At 41.8% G+C, this 16,426-nt stretch overlaps 3 protein-coding genes across 4 annotated transcripts in view; 2 read left to right on the plus strand and 1 right to left on the minus strand.

The window, feature by feature from the left end:
• Positions 1-1,617, minus strand: part of nrbf2b (nuclear receptor binding factor 2b) — a 3,409-nt gene extending 1,792 nt beyond the window's left edge. The window contains exons 1-3 of the mRNA XM_012817390.3: positions 1,411-1,617; positions 257-341; positions 77-117 (exon numbers count right to left, since the gene is read on the minus strand). Coding sequence (XP_012672844.1) covers positions 77-117; positions 257-341; positions 1,411-1,440 — 156 coding nt within the window. The 5' untranslated portion in view covers positions 1,441-1,617. The remainder of the gene's footprint in view (positions 1-76; positions 118-256; positions 342-1,410) is intronic.
• A 1,948-nt stretch (positions 1,618-3,565) lies between these two features.
• LOC105891186 (ankyrin repeat domain-containing protein 60) lies at positions 3,566-6,138 on the plus strand. The gene is made up of 4 exons (XM_031561178.2): positions 3,566-3,906; positions 4,211-4,341; positions 4,460-4,604; positions 4,899-6,138. Exons 1-4 carry the CDS (start codon positions 3,681-3,683, stop codon positions 5,405-5,407), a joined length of 1,011 nt encoding a protein of 336 aa, XP_031417038.1. The 5' UTR covers positions 3,566-3,680; the 3' UTR covers positions 5,408-6,138.
• Positions 6,139-15,213: 9,075 nt separating this feature from the next.
• The window catches only part of LOC116218632 (protein-glutamine gamma-glutamyltransferase 2-like), a 26,375-nt gene continuing 25,162 nt past the window's right edge, over positions 15,214-16,426 (plus strand). Inside the window, exons 1-2 of one of the 2 annotated variants that reach the window (XM_042703171.1) lie at positions 15,214-15,371; positions 16,223-16,393. In XM_042703171.1, coding sequence (XP_042559105.1) covers positions 15,362-15,371; positions 16,223-16,393 — 181 coding nt within the window. In that variant the 5' untranslated portion in view covers positions 15,214-15,361. The remainder of the gene's footprint in view (positions 15,372-16,222; positions 16,394-16,426) is intronic. The other variant, XM_042703170.1, reaches the window with a different exon arrangement.

The raw sequence follows: 16,426 nt of genomic DNA on the forward strand, positions 1-16,426 counted from the left end.
GCACATTGAATGTGTTGTCAGATGAAGCTGAAACAACACGAGAGTTTCAGAAGCCTTTGACGACTGACCAACCAACCTGTTCACATTCTGTGAGCTTCATGGCATCCTTCAGGAGATCTGAAACACAGAAAGGTGTTGATGAGGGGGAATCCCTCGATATCTCTCATAGTTAAAACTGACTAAAAATAAGAACTGATATAGTCAGTGGGTAAGTAGATAGACAGACATCACATAAACTTTGAGAGGAAATGCAAACCTGCTGCTTTCCTGTGACACACTATGGCTTCTTCATATTTCCCAGCTGCCAGTAGGCGATCTGCTTTCCTGCATTGTTGGTGGGCCTGAAAGAGCAGAACAGACTGGCGTTTAACCCATTAGAGATACTGTTTCATATACGAGTTTAGCAGCACGTAATTCAAAACCAGACCAACCTAAAGATCAAAGCCTGCATGTTATGTCCATTACCCGTTAAAGGTCTTAAAATATTTGGCAACGCCTAACACACCTCATGAACCCAAATACAGCTTATTGTTAACTTCGTTATAGCTAAGTCTTTTACTTTATATGTCGTTCAGTTACATCATGCCTAGTTGCTAACTTGCCATCCAAGCTAACGACCACTTGAAGCTTGCAAACTCTGAATGCTAGCTAGCTGCCTGCCAAAAAAAAAAAACAGATGAGAGCTTCTTATCCCAAAACAACATGACATTTCATAACCATTTGTTTATTTCGCAACACAAGGCTAGCTGACGTTAGCAATAGTTAAGCACATTCTTTCGACTGTCAACAGTGTTGACAAACGGTCACTGCAGAGAACATGTCTTACAACAACACCACGAAAAATGACAGAGGACGTGGCAATTTTTTGCAAGGGGCTCGTGTTAACTTCAAGCTAACTTTGGCTAGGTTACATTAACACTTGGTAGCCACCTATCCTAGCTAAACAGATGGCCACAGGTTCAGTGACAGAAGTTCAATCACTGGGCACAGCTTACTGGGCATATCTCATTCATTATGTTAAAAATCACAACAACTAGACTATTTGGGCTGAGAGATAACCGTTACAACTGAATGACAGTCAAGGATGGGCCGAATACCTCGCTCTTTAAAAATATTTTTATCCTAGGTTAGTTAGCTCGGTCGCTACCTAGCAGCAACTAATACGAAGGGCAGCCGCTCCATAGAAAACTGGCAACTAAGTCTGCTTCATTACTGTCACTATGTATCGTCTGTGTGTTCCAAAAATCATAAGAAACAGTGACCCGGTGTCAACTTGTCGTTTTGTCTGCTTTGACCGGGACAAGGAGAGGGCACGCGAGGCTACATGGCAAAAGTCAACTGTAGGGACAGCTAGCTAGCAACAACAACGCTAGCTTGCGAGGTTAGCTTGCAACATAAACACAAACTTACGAGGTTAAGAGGACTTTCCACCACCTCCATTCCTTAATCTTCACAAGAAGTATCCGCATGAGAATAGTTTTAGCTCCAGTGAGACGGTCATTGATACCCTTACTTTGACCGGAACCAGATATTCTGGTTTCGCCGGACAATTTAAGGAGCAAATTTGAGCAAAAAACAACTTCCCTTATGACTACACACCGAAAATAAGTGTGTGACGTTCAATAAAGTCGTCACTTCCTCTTTTTGCTTTCGGTCAAAGCTAAAACAGCCTCGCGATATTTGAGTTTCAAGTGACCGTTATCAAAGAATTTCTAGATATTACGATTTATTACACGGCTCTTCTTAATGCTGTAGAATGCTCCATTCACTTAAATGGGGCTTCCCAACGTTCTGTGGTCAACTATTTTTCCATATTTGACCGTTGCTATGCATAATTGACCGCTGTCAAGGGAAGTGGCCTTTTTGCCTCGGATTCACGTCTTTCGTAGCACTCCGCAAGTAGTCCGGTAATTTATCAACCTTAATCAAAAGTGTATTCCGTTGCTTAGCGACGTCAGCTGATCTGATCTTGAGTTTCAGCTGACAGCAGCTGTGTTCTAAAGAATGTTCAAGTCTTTGGCGAACTATTTCTCTGCTTTTTAACACCACGAATGGTAACAAATAAATTGTAATTAAAATAATATTATAAAAAGACACACTGTGTTAAGTTATTTTTTTTTCGTTTTGGCAAGTAGCCGTGTAATAAGCGTCGGGGTGCTGTTCGGCCTGTCGGGGCTTATTTTCCCGATAATGACCGGCGTTCTATACATTATCCCTTACATAAGCTACATCTTACAAATGAGATGTTTATTTAGAGATAAGCTTACTGCAATATGGTAATATATAAAATAGCCTATCAATACATTGAGTACCCTAATGTAAGATTAAGGTTATCTTGCTGATGTTTTCAAGCAACTTAGGCCTACACACGCACACTATTATGTATAAATAAAGCTTATAAGGTAGTTGTTAAGTCGCTTTGGACAAAACTGTCTGCCAAATACCTTAAAGATAAACATAGATTATATAGTTATATTGTTCTCCCAAACCATCAATAAATAGGCTATGCTGCATTAATAGTAGCCTAAGTTAGACTTTTGTATACACTTTAATGTTCCGCTATAGGCTACAACCTACACTCCCCTAAAATGCTCAGATCCCTTAATCAAAGGTCCTCTGTCTATTCCAGACTCCAGACTAAAATCTAAGGGGGGGGGGGGGGGCACTGCTTTGCAGTTTTGGTCATAGACATATATACATGGTTTTGGTCCCTGAACTTTGGAACAGCCTTCCCCTTAATGTCAGGTCAGCAGATATCTGGCTTCTTTTGAATCTCTGCTGAAAACACATTTTTGTGAACTGGTTTGGAACTGGTGATATTTTATTGGTCTACTGATTTATAAAGAAGCCATGTCCGTCAATGTGATGGGAAAAAAAGATCATCACAGTCATTATAATGAGACGCTTTCTCGAAATAATGAGTTAGTATCTCAAAATAAATACTTAGTATCTCAAAATAATGAGAAACTTTCCCAAAATAATGACTTAGGGTATCTCAAAATAACGTGAAACTCTCAAAATAATGACTTAATATCTCATTGGCATTTTTAAAGGAATGTATATTATGCTATATTATTTGTATTAGTCGTATTTTCTCTCATAACTGAATAGCCTCCCTAAATACAAATAGCCTAAACGTAGCTGGGCCTGCCAGTTAAACCTCATTATAAATCAAACATCACTGGACTATTGTTCCCCAATAAGAAAACAAAAACAGCTTATTACTGCACTTCATTTACATGAAGATCCATGTAGGGTGACCAGACGTCCCCGGTTTCCGGGGACAGTGCCCGTTTTTCGCTTACAAAGATACAAACTTTACATTTACGTTTTGGAGGTGTTTCAATTCAATTCAATTTTTTTTGGTATTCTCCATGCAGGCTATAGTATCACCAAACTATCTCCTGCACGAGATCTCCACGGCCGCTACACAAGCGCCATCGGACAAGGGGGTACGAGGGTTTACGTGTCTGAATATTTTGACTCAGAAATATGGCCACCTTAATGTATAGTAGTGGCGCAACAGTCTCTGAAAACATCTTGCACAGATCAGGAAGCTCCTACAGTGAAAACAAACTCGTTGCCTTGGTAACAAATAGAGCTTCCACCAATCGACCTGTCGTCAGTCGCGATTTCTCCAGTTGGTAACGAAGCGGTTGGATAAAACCAGTAAAACAAACATGCTTGTTCGAAAACCAAAGAAGAATCGTGTGAGTGTGGGTGCTGTGATGGCACGTCTCTCTGGTTCGAGCCGTTTCAAACTGAACACAACGTTACAAGATACCGCAGAAACTTTTACCGTCCTCAAATGTTCCCAGAATATGAAGTTGAGCGAGCTGAAATGTGCCTTGGAAATGGTGGCAGGGATTCCGATGGACCTTCAGCGACTCAGCTATCTGGACCAAGGTAGAGCTTACTAAGCCTACCATAAATCAAACTGAATTGCGCAATAGACTATCTCATTAAACGGAAAGTCCACAGCCACAAAGGTTGGGATAGCCTGATAGTAGGATTTCGAGTTTCTAACGAGGGAAGAGTTGACGTCATTTACCAAATCTTTTTTTAAAATAGGCTGTTGTTAACAGTTATCGCAAAGTTAACTTAACATATATGTAAAGATATATCTGTAACTCTCTCGCCTGCTCTCTTACTCTCTCTCTCTCTCTCTCTCTCTCTCTCTCACACACACACACACACACATACACACAAGGAGATTTAATAGACCAGACAACCATTGACCAGAATGACATTATTCCTGGCACCACTGTCAACATGGCAATTTGGCCTTATAACAGGTGGCGAGAAGTTGTGCAAGCTGCTGTATCAGGAGATGTCTTGAAGGTGAGCGCACTCATGAGTAGCCTACCTAATTTTATTTAGCAGTAATCACTACTAATACATGTTGTGATTGCCAGACTATTTGACCATTGGCATTTTACTTTATTACTCCCTGTCACAGCTGAAGAGTTTGTTGTGCAGGCGGACTGTAGTGAATGGGCGTGGAGATGAGGGGAGTTACTGGCGGTCTCGCCACCTGTCCACCGCCCTCTACATCTGTGCCCACCGTGGGCACCTGCCAGCACTACGCTTCCTCTTGCATAGCGGTACAGCCTCACACACGCACACATTCACACTCCTTCTTTCTTTCTTTTGCTCTCTCTCTCTCTCTCTCTCGCTCTCTCTCACTCTCTCACACACACACACACACACACAAACACACATGCAAGCATACTCAAGGTTGTAAGTTAATGAGTGTAGTCCCCATCTGTCCACAAACACTATCTTTCCGTCTTTTTTTTCCTCTGGCTTGATGTTATTCTGTCCAACTGTCTGTTCAGACATCACTGTCTTTCTTTCTTTCTTTTCTTGTGTTCCTCTCCATGTCTCTCCACTCATAGGAGCTGACCCTAAGTTCCAGACCCCGGGGGGTAGAGGTGTCCTCCACGTTGCAGCCGCTCAGGGCCAGGTATCGTGCCTTACAGAGCTGATCCGCGCTGGGGCCCCTAAAGACCTGAAGGACCGAGCTGGGGTCACGGCACTGGAGGTGGCGCGTACCAGGGGCCAGCCGGGGGTCGTGCACCAGCTCATGCTCGGTAAGTGGGAGGACCGGGCGCAGGGGCTGCATCTGTCGTCCTACCTTGACCCCGCCGAGTTGTTCGCCCACCAGAAGTTCGACTCGCAGCTGCGCACGTGGTACTGCGGGAGCCACGCCCAGAGGTACAACGCCGAGCTTGGAGGCCGGCAGGCACGCAGCAGGCCAAAGAGCGCCTTCGACACGAGGCGCAGTACCTCTCCTCACCACACAGTGTCGCCACCCACACATGACACCAGCACGGCACCACAAGCAGCGGCAACTACCAGCAACAGAGGGGGGAGAGCCAGGAGAAAAGCATGGGGAGATGAGTGATTAGGACCTGTGAGGAGAACAGGTACAGTCTGTAAAAAGGATAATCTTCCTGAGACTAAAAAAGTCTCATCGTGTAGTGTAGGGACATTTTATCCTGCAGTGATGTTTCACACCAGTGCAAAAATCTGCCCTATACTACTGAAACTCAGTACTACAGCATGCATGTTATCAGAACAGGTGAGATATATATTACAAGCATAACAAGAGACTTAGCCAACATACTCACTGCAGAAGAAAGCGAGACATGATGTTCATGAAGCTAATGTTGTAACCCACCAGGAAACAGAATAATGGTGTTATAATCAGTTGATATCATGTGCCATTTGCAAAGATTCAAATTGAGTCCCTATATTTTGTAGTAATGTGTAGGTTTAATAGATTAGGCAGCTGCACAAAAAATTATTTTCATTTAGATTTATTGATCAGATTGGATTCAGTGTCAGATTTAGGCTTGATTTGTGTAATTATGTGAAGGAGACATTTCATATATCTGGTATAAAGATATAATACTGCAGTTTGAATTGTGATGCTTTTTATTATTTTGTAATGTATGAGTTTCATCTTACTACATACTACTGCCAGGTTATATGCTCCTGAGAATCAAACACAGGCCAACACCATGTTCTACCACACAAGCTACACAAGCTGATTTACTGATGGGTTGACAAAGTGGGGGCACCAAATACCATTTAAACTGACGATAAGAGATTACCATGTATAAATGAGCATAAACCTAGAAAAGTTCCACCCAGTTTGATCCGTGTTGTGTCACTCTTGTAAAGACGTAACTTCCTAGACCAATGAGGGAATAGGCGTCTGAAAGGTTTGGGTGGGCTCGTCTTTCTCTTTGCTTCGCTGAAAAAGTAACAGTTATTAAAACACCTTTCTTATTATGCTCATACTTCCTCTGACTCCATTTTATGTGTCTGACTCCACTTTTTTGGGGAACCCAGTCTAAGCTCCTCACTTTACTGTATATTTATACCAAGTTTGTAGGCTGATCTCCAACTCAATGCACCTACAGTCTGTATTTGAATTTCCTCTCTTACTCATTATTAGTGGGTTTCAAAGGAATAGAGTAATTTAAGGATCTTGCCACGGCCGGCCCATTCCAAAAGGCAATTCCACAGTCATAACCTGTAATTTAGTTCTGTGCTAGCTCAGAGGTCCTACAGTGCTGTTAAGGGGCATTTCTCAGCTTGTTATAGCGACGTGGTTCAGTTACAGAGCGCCAGACTGTTTGTCCGCTCTCAAATATGACCATTCGAATTCAGTGCAGAGGCTGAGCTGCATTCCTGTCTCTATATTATATAATTAACAGTTCACTGCGGCATATCTAGCCCAGATGATTTTAGCCAGGAACCTCAAAGCGTGTTGTCCACTTTTCGGTCTGTAACCAAATCCTAGTCAGACGTTACCGGAACACCGTTACCTGAAGAGCCTTCAAACTAAGAACTTCAGAAGAGGTCACAGTGGGTCAGAATTACCAATTTATTACCTCAGGTACAAGTGACTACTACCAGTTACAAAAACTAGTCTAAAGTGAAGAATATAAGTTTTTAAACACCACATGAAACATAAAAACACTCAGAGAAAATGAACATACCTGGCTGCTTAGAAGTGACTACTCACACGGGTGTGAGGGAGATCTGAAGACAGAATGCTCCAAGTTCTTTGACTGTCTTACCCTTAAGTATCCATTTTAGTCCTGCATCTGGCCTCATAATTACCCCCATAGATAAGAGGTTTCTCAAGATGAGATTCACACATTAACAACTAAATGGAGGGAGTTCTCACCCAAAATTGGGGTGAGCCACCTCCAAAGAGAGATACCTTGGCACTCTCACAGAGACCAGAATTATCAGGTCTCTGATATCTATGCTTTAATTAATATATACAGCTGTAGAACTGAGACCATTTTCCTACTCAGACTGAGACCATTAAAATGAACCCAAACATGACAAAGAAATCATCTTACAATGCAATATTTCACTTTAGCACTCTTACACTAATTTCTCTGCCCCTAGTTTCATCCCGGCCTGGAAAAGCACAGAGAGAGAACCAGACACATAGGTTTGAGATAAGAGTCTAAGCAGGGGGTGGGAAAATCAACAATTGGGACAGTGCATCTCTGGAATGTTTGTTGGGGCCACCATAAACCAACACCCAGGCCCCACCAAATGAGAAGTTACTAGAGGAAGAATGCCATCTGTGATTTTCCACTGCAAAGATCCATTTCTGCCTTACACTCTTTGGATGTTTGGGGCTAAGGAAGGGGCTGAGAAATCTCTCAAGGTTGGTGATGGTTGCAAGAGTTATCTGTGCCCCCTGGCCCTGGGTCAGGAGAAGGAGTGCCCAGTTTTCCAAGGAAAACAATACCTCAAATGCAGGAAGCGTACATTGGCGCCAGCAGACCACAGGTTGAGGCAGCTGCCTAAGGGCATGAATGGAATCAACACAGTATCATATGATGGCTTGGATCCGGAACTCACACACACACACACACACACACACACACACACACACACAAAGCTGCACTCTCATGAATGTTTTTGCTACTCTTTTGTGTAGAACACAACATGAGGTTGCACGTTTTATTTTTCAGGTGCTGTGGGATCCCCAATTCTGGTCTGTGCTCGTCCTAGAATGCAATGCCATAAAGCCACAGGATTTCACACAACCATTGACAACAACACAACCATGGTTGATTTAGGAAAGGAAAGAAGAGTGGAAGAAGGAAAGAAGAGTGGAAGAAAGGAAAGAAGTGAACAAGAGTGGCTCTGGATAAGGACAGTAAAGAGAGAGTGAAGAGGGAAAATATTGAAAGAAGGAGAGAAAATTGATTGAAGCAGAGAGATGGAGTTTGAGAGAAAGTAGACAGAGGGATAGAGAGAAAGATGGAGAGAAAAAGAAGTAGAGTATGGAAGGTGTCTCTTAATATCCCTAGTTATACAGTTGAATGGAGAGGGACAGAGAGAAGAGGAGCCTTGGAACCTTGGCGCAGGTGTCAGTGAAGCACAGGTGCAAGCCAGTTTAATGACCCAATTATGATGTCATAATGGCCCAATGTAAGTCAATGGGAACATTTTTATTAGTTTTTCTTTAATATCTTAAAAAGTATAAAGTTTAGAAAAGTGAAAAATACATAGCATAAGTGTCCTTTATAAGACCTACGCGCCAAAGTTTGAACAAAGTTTCTAAGTTAAGCGGTTCGAGCTGAATTAAGCACAGAAGTCGGTAAAAAGAATAACTAGAAAATGCATTTCCTGAAGGAAATACCAGTGCATGAAATGCAAAAGTTAAGAAAGGAAGAAGAAAAGAAAGAAGAGTGAAAGAAGGAAAGAAGAAAGGAAAGAAGAGTAAAAGAAGGAAAGAAGAGAAGAAGAAGGAAAGAAGAGTGGAAGAAGGAAAGAAGAGTGAAGAAAGGAAAGAAGAGTGGAAGAAGGAAAGAAGAAAGGAAAGAAGAGTAAAAGAAGGAAAGAAGAGTGGAGGAAGGAAAGAAGAGTGGAAGAAGAAAAGAAAGAAGGAAAGAAGAAAGGTAGGAGAGTAAAAGAAGGAAAGAAGAGTGGAAGAAGGAAAGAAGAGTGAAGAAAGAAAAGAAGAGTAGAAGAAGGAAAGGAAAGGAGAGTGGAAGAACGAAAGAAGAGTGGAAGAAGGAAAGAAGAAGAGTGGAAGAAGGAAAGAATAATATTCCTAGTTATACAGTTGAATGGAGAGGGACAGAGAGAAGAGGAGCCTTGGAACCTTGGCGCAGGTGTCAGTGAAGCACAGGTGCAAGCCAGTTTAATGACCCTATTATGATGTCACAATGGCCCAATGTAAGTCAATGGGAGAAATTGTATTAGTTTTTATTTAATATTTTAAAAAGTATAAAGTTTAGAAAAATGAAAAATACATAGCATAAGTGTCCTTTACAAGACCTATGCAGCAAAGTTTGAACAAAGTTTCTAAGTTAAGCGGTTCGAGCTGAATTAAGCGCAGAAGTTCGGTACAAAGAATAACTAGAAAATGCATTTCCTGAAGGAAATACCAGTGCATGAAATGCAAAAGTTAAGAAAGGAACAAGAAAAGAAAGAAGAGTGAAGAAGCAAAGAAGAAAGGAAAGAAGAGTAAAAGAAGGAAAGAAGAGTGGAAGAAAGGAAAGAAGAGTGGAAGAAGGAAGGAAGAGTGGAAGAAGGAAAGAAGAAAAGAAAGAAGAGTGAAAGAAAGGAAAGAAGAGTGGAAGAAGGAAAGAAGAGTTGAAGAAGAAAAGAAAGAAGAGTGAAGAAAGGAAAGAAGAGTAGAAGAAGGAAAGAAGAAAAGAAAGAAGAGTGAAAGAAGGAAAGAAGAGTGGAAGAAGGAAAGAAGAAAAGAGAAGAGTGAAGAAAGGAAAGAAGAGTAGAAGAAGGAAAGAAGAAAGGAAAGAAGAGTGAAAGAAGGAAAGAAGAAAGGAAGAAGAGTGAGAGAAGGAAAAAAGATTGGAAGAAGGAAAGAAGAGTGGAAGAAGGAAAGAAGAAAGGAAAGAGAAAACAAATTAGAGTATGGAAGGTGTCTCTTAATATCCCTAGTTATACAGTTGAATGGAGAGGGACAGAGAGAAGAGGAACCTTGGAACCTTGGCGCAGGTGTCAGTGAAGCACAGGTGCAAGCCAGTTTAATTACCCTATTATGATGTCATAATGGCCCAATGTAAGTCAATGGGGACATTTTTATTAGTTTTTCTTTAAAATCTTAAAAAGTTTAAAGTTCAGAAAAATGAAAAATACATAGCACAAGTGTCGTTTACAAGACCTATGCAACAAAGTTTGAACAAAGTTTCTACGTTAAGCGGTTCGAGCTGAATTAAGCGCAGAAAAAGGTCAAAAGAATAATAAGAATAAGAAAAGTTTGGATAACAATACAGGGCATTTCATGCACTGTAACTAGAAAATACATTTCCTGAAGGAAATACCAGTGCATGAAATGCAAAAGTTAAGAAAGGAAGAAGAAAAGAAAGAAGAGTGAAAGGAAAGAAGAAAGGAAAGAAGAGTAAAAGAAGGAAAGAAGAGTGGAAGAAGGAAAGAAGAAAGGAAAGAAGAGTGAAGAAAGGAAAGAAGAGTGGAAGAAGGTAAGAAGAAAAGAAAGAAGTGTGAAAGAAGAGTGGAAGAAGGAAAGAAGAGTGGAAGAAAAGAAAGAAGAGTGAAGAAAGGAAAGAAGAGTGGAAGAAAGAAAGAAGAAAAGAAAGTAGACTGAAAGAAGGAAAGAAGAAAGGAAAGAAGAGTGAAAGAAGGAAAGAAGAGTGGAAGAAGGAAAGAAGAAAAGAAAGAAGAGGGGAAGAAGGAAAGAAAAAAGGAAAGAAGAGTGGAAGAAGGAAAGAAGAAAGGAAAGAAGAAGGAAAGAAGAGTGGAAGAAAGAAAGAAGAAAGGAAAGAAGAGTGGAAGCACAGGTGCAAGCCAGTTTAATGACCCTATTATGATGTCATAATGGCCCAATGTAAGTCAATGGGACATTTTTTATTCGTTTTTCTTTAATATCTTAAAAAGTATAAAGTTTAGACAAATGAATAGCACAAGTGTCCTTTATAAGACCTACGCGACAGTTTGAACGAAGTTTCTACGTTAAGCGGTTCGATCTGAATTAAGCGCAGAAAAAGGTCAAAAGAATAAGAAGAATAAGAAAAGTTTGGATAACAATACAGGGCATTTCATGCACTGTAATAAGAAACGAAGGAATAACAATACAGGGCATTTCATGCACTGTAATAAGAAGCCTAGGAATAACAATACAGGGCATTTCATGCACTGTAATAAGTATAAGAAGCCAAGGAATAACAATACAGGGCATTTCATGCACTGTAATAAGTATAAGAAACGAAGGAATAACAATACAGGGCATTTCATGCACTGTAATGAGTGTAGTCCCCAACTGTCCACCAACACCTTCTTTCTGTCTTTTTTTCCTCTGGCTTAATGTTCTGTCCAACTCCACATGATTGTCTTACCCTCTTTCTTTTCTTCTTTTCCTCTCCATGCCTCTCCACTCATAGGAGCTGTCCCTAAGTTTCAGACCCCGCGGGGTGTCTTCCACGTTGCAGCCGCTCAGGGCCAGGTATCGTGCCTTACAGAGCTGATCCGCGCTGGGGCCCCTAAAGACCTGAAGGACCGAGCTGGGGTCACGGCACTGGAGGTGGCGCGTGCCAGGGGCCAGACGGGGGTCGTGCACCAGCTCATGCTCTCTAAGTGGGAGGACCGGGCGCAGGGGCTGCATCTGTCGTCCTACCTTGACCCCGGCGAGTTGTTCGCCCACCAGAAGTTCGACTCGTAGCTGCGCACGTGGTACTGCGGGAGCCACGCCCAGAGGTACAACGCCGAGCTGGGAGGCCGGCAGGCACGCAGCAAGCCAAAGAGCGCCTTCGACATGAGGCGCAGTACCTCTCCTCACCACACGGTGTCACCACCCACACATGACACCAGCATGGCACCACAAGCAATGGTAACTACCAGCAACGGAGGGGGGAGAGCCAGGAGAAAAGCATGGGGAGATGAGTGATTAGGACCTCTGAGGAGAACAGGTATAGTCTGTAAAAAGGATAATCTTCCTGAGACTAAAAAAGTCTCATCGTGTAGCGTAGGGACATTTGATCCTGCAGTAATGTTCCACACCAGTGCAACACTCTACCCTATAGTACTGAAACTCAGTGCTACAGCATGCATGTTATCAGAACAGGCGAGATATATATTACAAGCATAACAAGAGACTTAGCCAACATACTCACTGCAGAAGAAAGCGAGACATGATGTTCATGAAGCTAATGTTGTAACCCACCAGGAAACAGCATAATGGTGTTATAATCAGTTGATATCATGTGCCATTTGCAAAGATTCAAATTGAGTCTCTATATCTTGTAGTAATGTCTAGGTTTGATAGATTAGGCAGCTGCACAAAAAATGATTTACATTTAGATTTAATGATTAGATTCAGTGTCAGATTTAGGCTTGATTTGTGTAATTATGTGCATTTCATATATCTGGTATTAAGATACTACATTTACATTTAGCAGACGCTTTTATCCAAAGCGACTTACATATGTGCAACTTACAATGCATACACATTTTACATTTATAGCACACTGCATATCAGGAGCAATTAGGGGTTCAGTGTCTTGCTCAAGGACGCTTCGACAAGGAATCGAACTTGCAACCTTCTGATTACTAAACGACTCCTCTACCTCCTGTAACACTGTCGCCCATATACTACTGCAGTTTGAATTGTGATGCTTTTTATTTTGTAATGTATGAGTTTCATCCTACTACATACTACTGCCAGGTTATATGCTCCTGAGAATCAAACACAGGCCAACACCATGTTCTACCACACAAGCTACACAAGCTGATTTACTGATGGGTTGACAAAGTGGGGGCACCAAATACCATTTAAACTGACGATGAGAGATTACCGTGTATAAATGAGCATAAACCTAGAACAGTTCCACCCAGTTTGATCCGTGTTGTGTCACTCTTTGGATGTTTGGGGCTAGGGAAGGGGCTGAGAAATCTCTCAAGGGTGATGGCGGTTGCAAGAGTTATCTGTGCCCCCTGGCCTAGGGTCAGGAGAAGGAGTGCCAGTGTTTCCAAGGAAAACCATGAACCTCAAATGCACCTGTTGGAAGCGTACATTGGCACCAGCAGACCACAGGGTGAGGCAGCTGCCTATGGGCAATTCCAATTAGCTCTTCCTTCTGTGCCTGTGTCAATAGACATATTGTCTTAGCTGTGTAGGACTTTGTTTTGTGGCTGCTGAGAGCCAAATGTGTTTTGCCGGTCTGACACCCCTGATTTGTTATATTGGAATGATCCAATTGAAGGTGCGTGTTCATGGCATGTTTAAACACACTGATTCATTGCCTCGGGAGAGTTGCCTGTTAATAAGACGTAAGTCTTAGGAGCTCTCACGTGAACTAGTTACTTTGGTCCTTTTATTTGTCTAGTCGACCATTGTTAATTGCTTATTTGTCAGTGGCTATGATGCCCATGTATATCATTAAAAGTGGGTCAGGTAAAGCCGTTTGAATTGAACTTGTGCGTGAGAGGAACTACATCTGGGCTAGGTGAAATGCACGCCGTGGGGGAGCAGACTCTGTGGTTGTTTGCTGATCTTCAGCATCGCCTCTGGAGGCTTCTGTGGCTCACCTGAGTCTGCATTGGCGCCTGATTCCTCTTCTCACGGCCTCCTCAAACACCAGACGCTACTTCTTGGAACCTAAGAGGAAGAACACAAATCAGCACAAGGAGGAACAAAATCAGTTTGGCCAGATAAAACTGATCTTTAATTTCAAGATTTCAGAGGCTTTGTACCTTTTTAGAAACCCTATAGGTTAATATATGAAAATCTAACCCATACTCCCCGCCCAATCCCCTAACCATGAATTGATTAAATTGTTATTGCCCTGTTTAAAATATGTGTTTATCCTAGTGTGTGTTGTGCCCCTCTCACCCCCTGGGTATCTGTAGCTGGCTGTGATGTTCTCCTGTCTGCTTCTGCTCACGGTCTCAGTGCTGATGTTCTGGCTAATCTGAGCCGTGTCAGTATAGAGCCTCTGCTTTAAGACATCTTTTGTGAGCATCCAGAAGACATGATCTGCATTCAGTGTAGCGATAACAAACGGCATGTCATTCTTCAGGTTGGTGTGTCCCTCCAGAAAAGCCTTCACAGAGCACAGTTCACAGCATGTGTATCTATAACTAACATTTCTATGAAATTCTTTATGTTTATAATGTAATGCAGAACGGAAGTGCAGCAGTCCTCCAGCACAAACACTTTCACCTTATCGTAACAATCTCATTCTGAGTGGTTGCTGAGATACTCATGAACTGTCAATCATGAACACACAGGTCAGGTTGAGAGGTAGAGGAGTAGTCACTCAAGCAATTAACTTCACAGATTCAACAGATAAGAAAATTAAGCTGTCTGACATTATGATTATGACTATCAGTTACATATCTGTAACAGTCACTGACATTGACTGAAACTGTAAGTTGTTTATAAATCTGTAGTGTGGTCAGGTCCTCTACAAGTTCAGATGTGCACAGTATCACAGTATGTGTTTGCAATTATTACATAATCGTCTGATCGCAATTATTTGAGCTGACCGCAATCATTTTGCATAACTGTTAGAATAGTTTCCATTCATCTGTATAAAACCAATGATTTCTTCAGATGGGACTGCTGAGGATGATGACGCACCTTCTGTCCCAGAAGTGATGCAATGGTTGACTGGACACACAGGCACCTACTTCTGTCATAGAGAGAACCTTTTTACTATGAAGAACTTATATAGGCTATTACTATATGAAGAACTTATATTACTATATGAAGATTTTACTTGAAAGTACATACTTTTCTTCAATTCATCATCAGGTACAGGTAACGAAGAACTCAAAAATGAGCAAAGACACTTCACTGGAAACAAGGAGTGATATTTAAAACACTTATGTGGAAATGCCACAGTTGGCTTTCATTCAACCCTGAGTCAAAAGTGAGAAAGTATTCATACTAACTGAGAAAAAAGGCCCATCCCAGCCCCGGGCTGAGCTCCTCCTCAACGAACGCACTACCCTCAAGCAGATTAAGATTAAATCAAGGAGAGTTGGTGCGGGTTCTCTATCTCTCTATCTCTCTCTCTCTCTCTCTCTCTCTCTCTCTCTCTCTCTCTCTCTGTCTCTCTCAAAATCACGTTGTGTGTGATATGCAACAGGATGTCACACAATCATTTGTAAATGTAGATCATGTTGATTTCCTCAGCAGGGCTGATCGAGGGGTGTGTACTCTTGTCAGGAAGAGAACCCCTCTGGCATCCCTGGGAACTGAAATCCATCAGGGCATGACAGAGTTTAAATAGGCGACACACACTCTCTCCCTGCAGATTCACACTTGCTGGGACGTCTATCTAAACTACATCACCAGGAGAAGAGAATACTCATACTCTCAACAGCAACTATGGCGCTTGGTAAGTCCCTTACTTCAGTGGTTCTCAACAAGGGGGCCGGGCCCATATGAGCTGCAAGGGGGCATTAAGATGATGGGAGACTATTTAAAACTAATTTATCGAGTGAAATACATTAACATTTGTATGGAGAACTTTTCAAAAAAGATACTTAAAGTAATTTCTATTTAAAAGGTTAGGGGGGTAATTCCTTGTACACAGGGGGGCAAAAGGTTGCGAGACACTGCCCCTGCAGGATACCTCTAAATATGCAGGAGACTACTACCAGTTGTGTCAATTGTATGACTATTTGTATGAAATATTTAAGTTAACAAAGATCTAGGAATCAGTGAAAAAACAATCAGTTCAATCCAAATAAATAAAAATATGCCTTAAGAGATTAGGGCTTCGTGATAAAAAGACACCAACGGGACAGTAACGTTAGCCTATTACTACAGCTAAGTATGTGAAGTTCTTCTTTATTTAGCCGAACATTGACATCTGAAGGTATTTTAAGATTAAATCTACGTTACGGAAATTGTTCATTTCTATTCTCGCAGGTTTGACATTTTTAGATTGAGGTTCTTACTCGTAAATGTGTAACGCGAATGCACACATTTGCCATGCCATGGCATCTTACATTGGAATCCGATGTTGTTTTAATTTGGCTAGATCTTAACTGGATTTCGAAAGGTGGTGGCAGCGGGTAGCCATGTACGGGTACAGGTCTAGGACACTTAAACAGGTCAAGCACCAGCGCTGCATATCAGCAAAGATTTCGAGAAACGTGGCGCGCTGCCTTTCGTTGTTGTCTAGACGCAAATTTGAATGGGAAGATTCACATTTGATGTATGTTTTGGTATGATTTCTGGTAGAGATAAGCAAAGTCGAGCTCCACGTCAAGGAAAACAATAAGGAGCACCGCACTGATGACGTAACCGTAAAACGTTTGATGGTGCGGCGTGGCCAGAACTTCAAAATCACTCTCAAGACCAATCGGCAGTTCCAGCCTGATACCGACACGCTAATTTTTACTGCGGAGACAGGTATGTTTATGTATCATCATTCTTTATATATCA

The sequence above is a fragment of the Clupea harengus genome, chromosome 23, assembly GCF_900700415.2.
Source record: "Clupea harengus chromosome 23, Ch_v2.0.2, whole genome shotgun sequence".
In the NCBI taxonomy this organism is placed as follows: Eukaryota; Metazoa; Chordata; class Actinopteri; order Clupeiformes; family Clupeidae; genus Clupea; species Clupea harengus.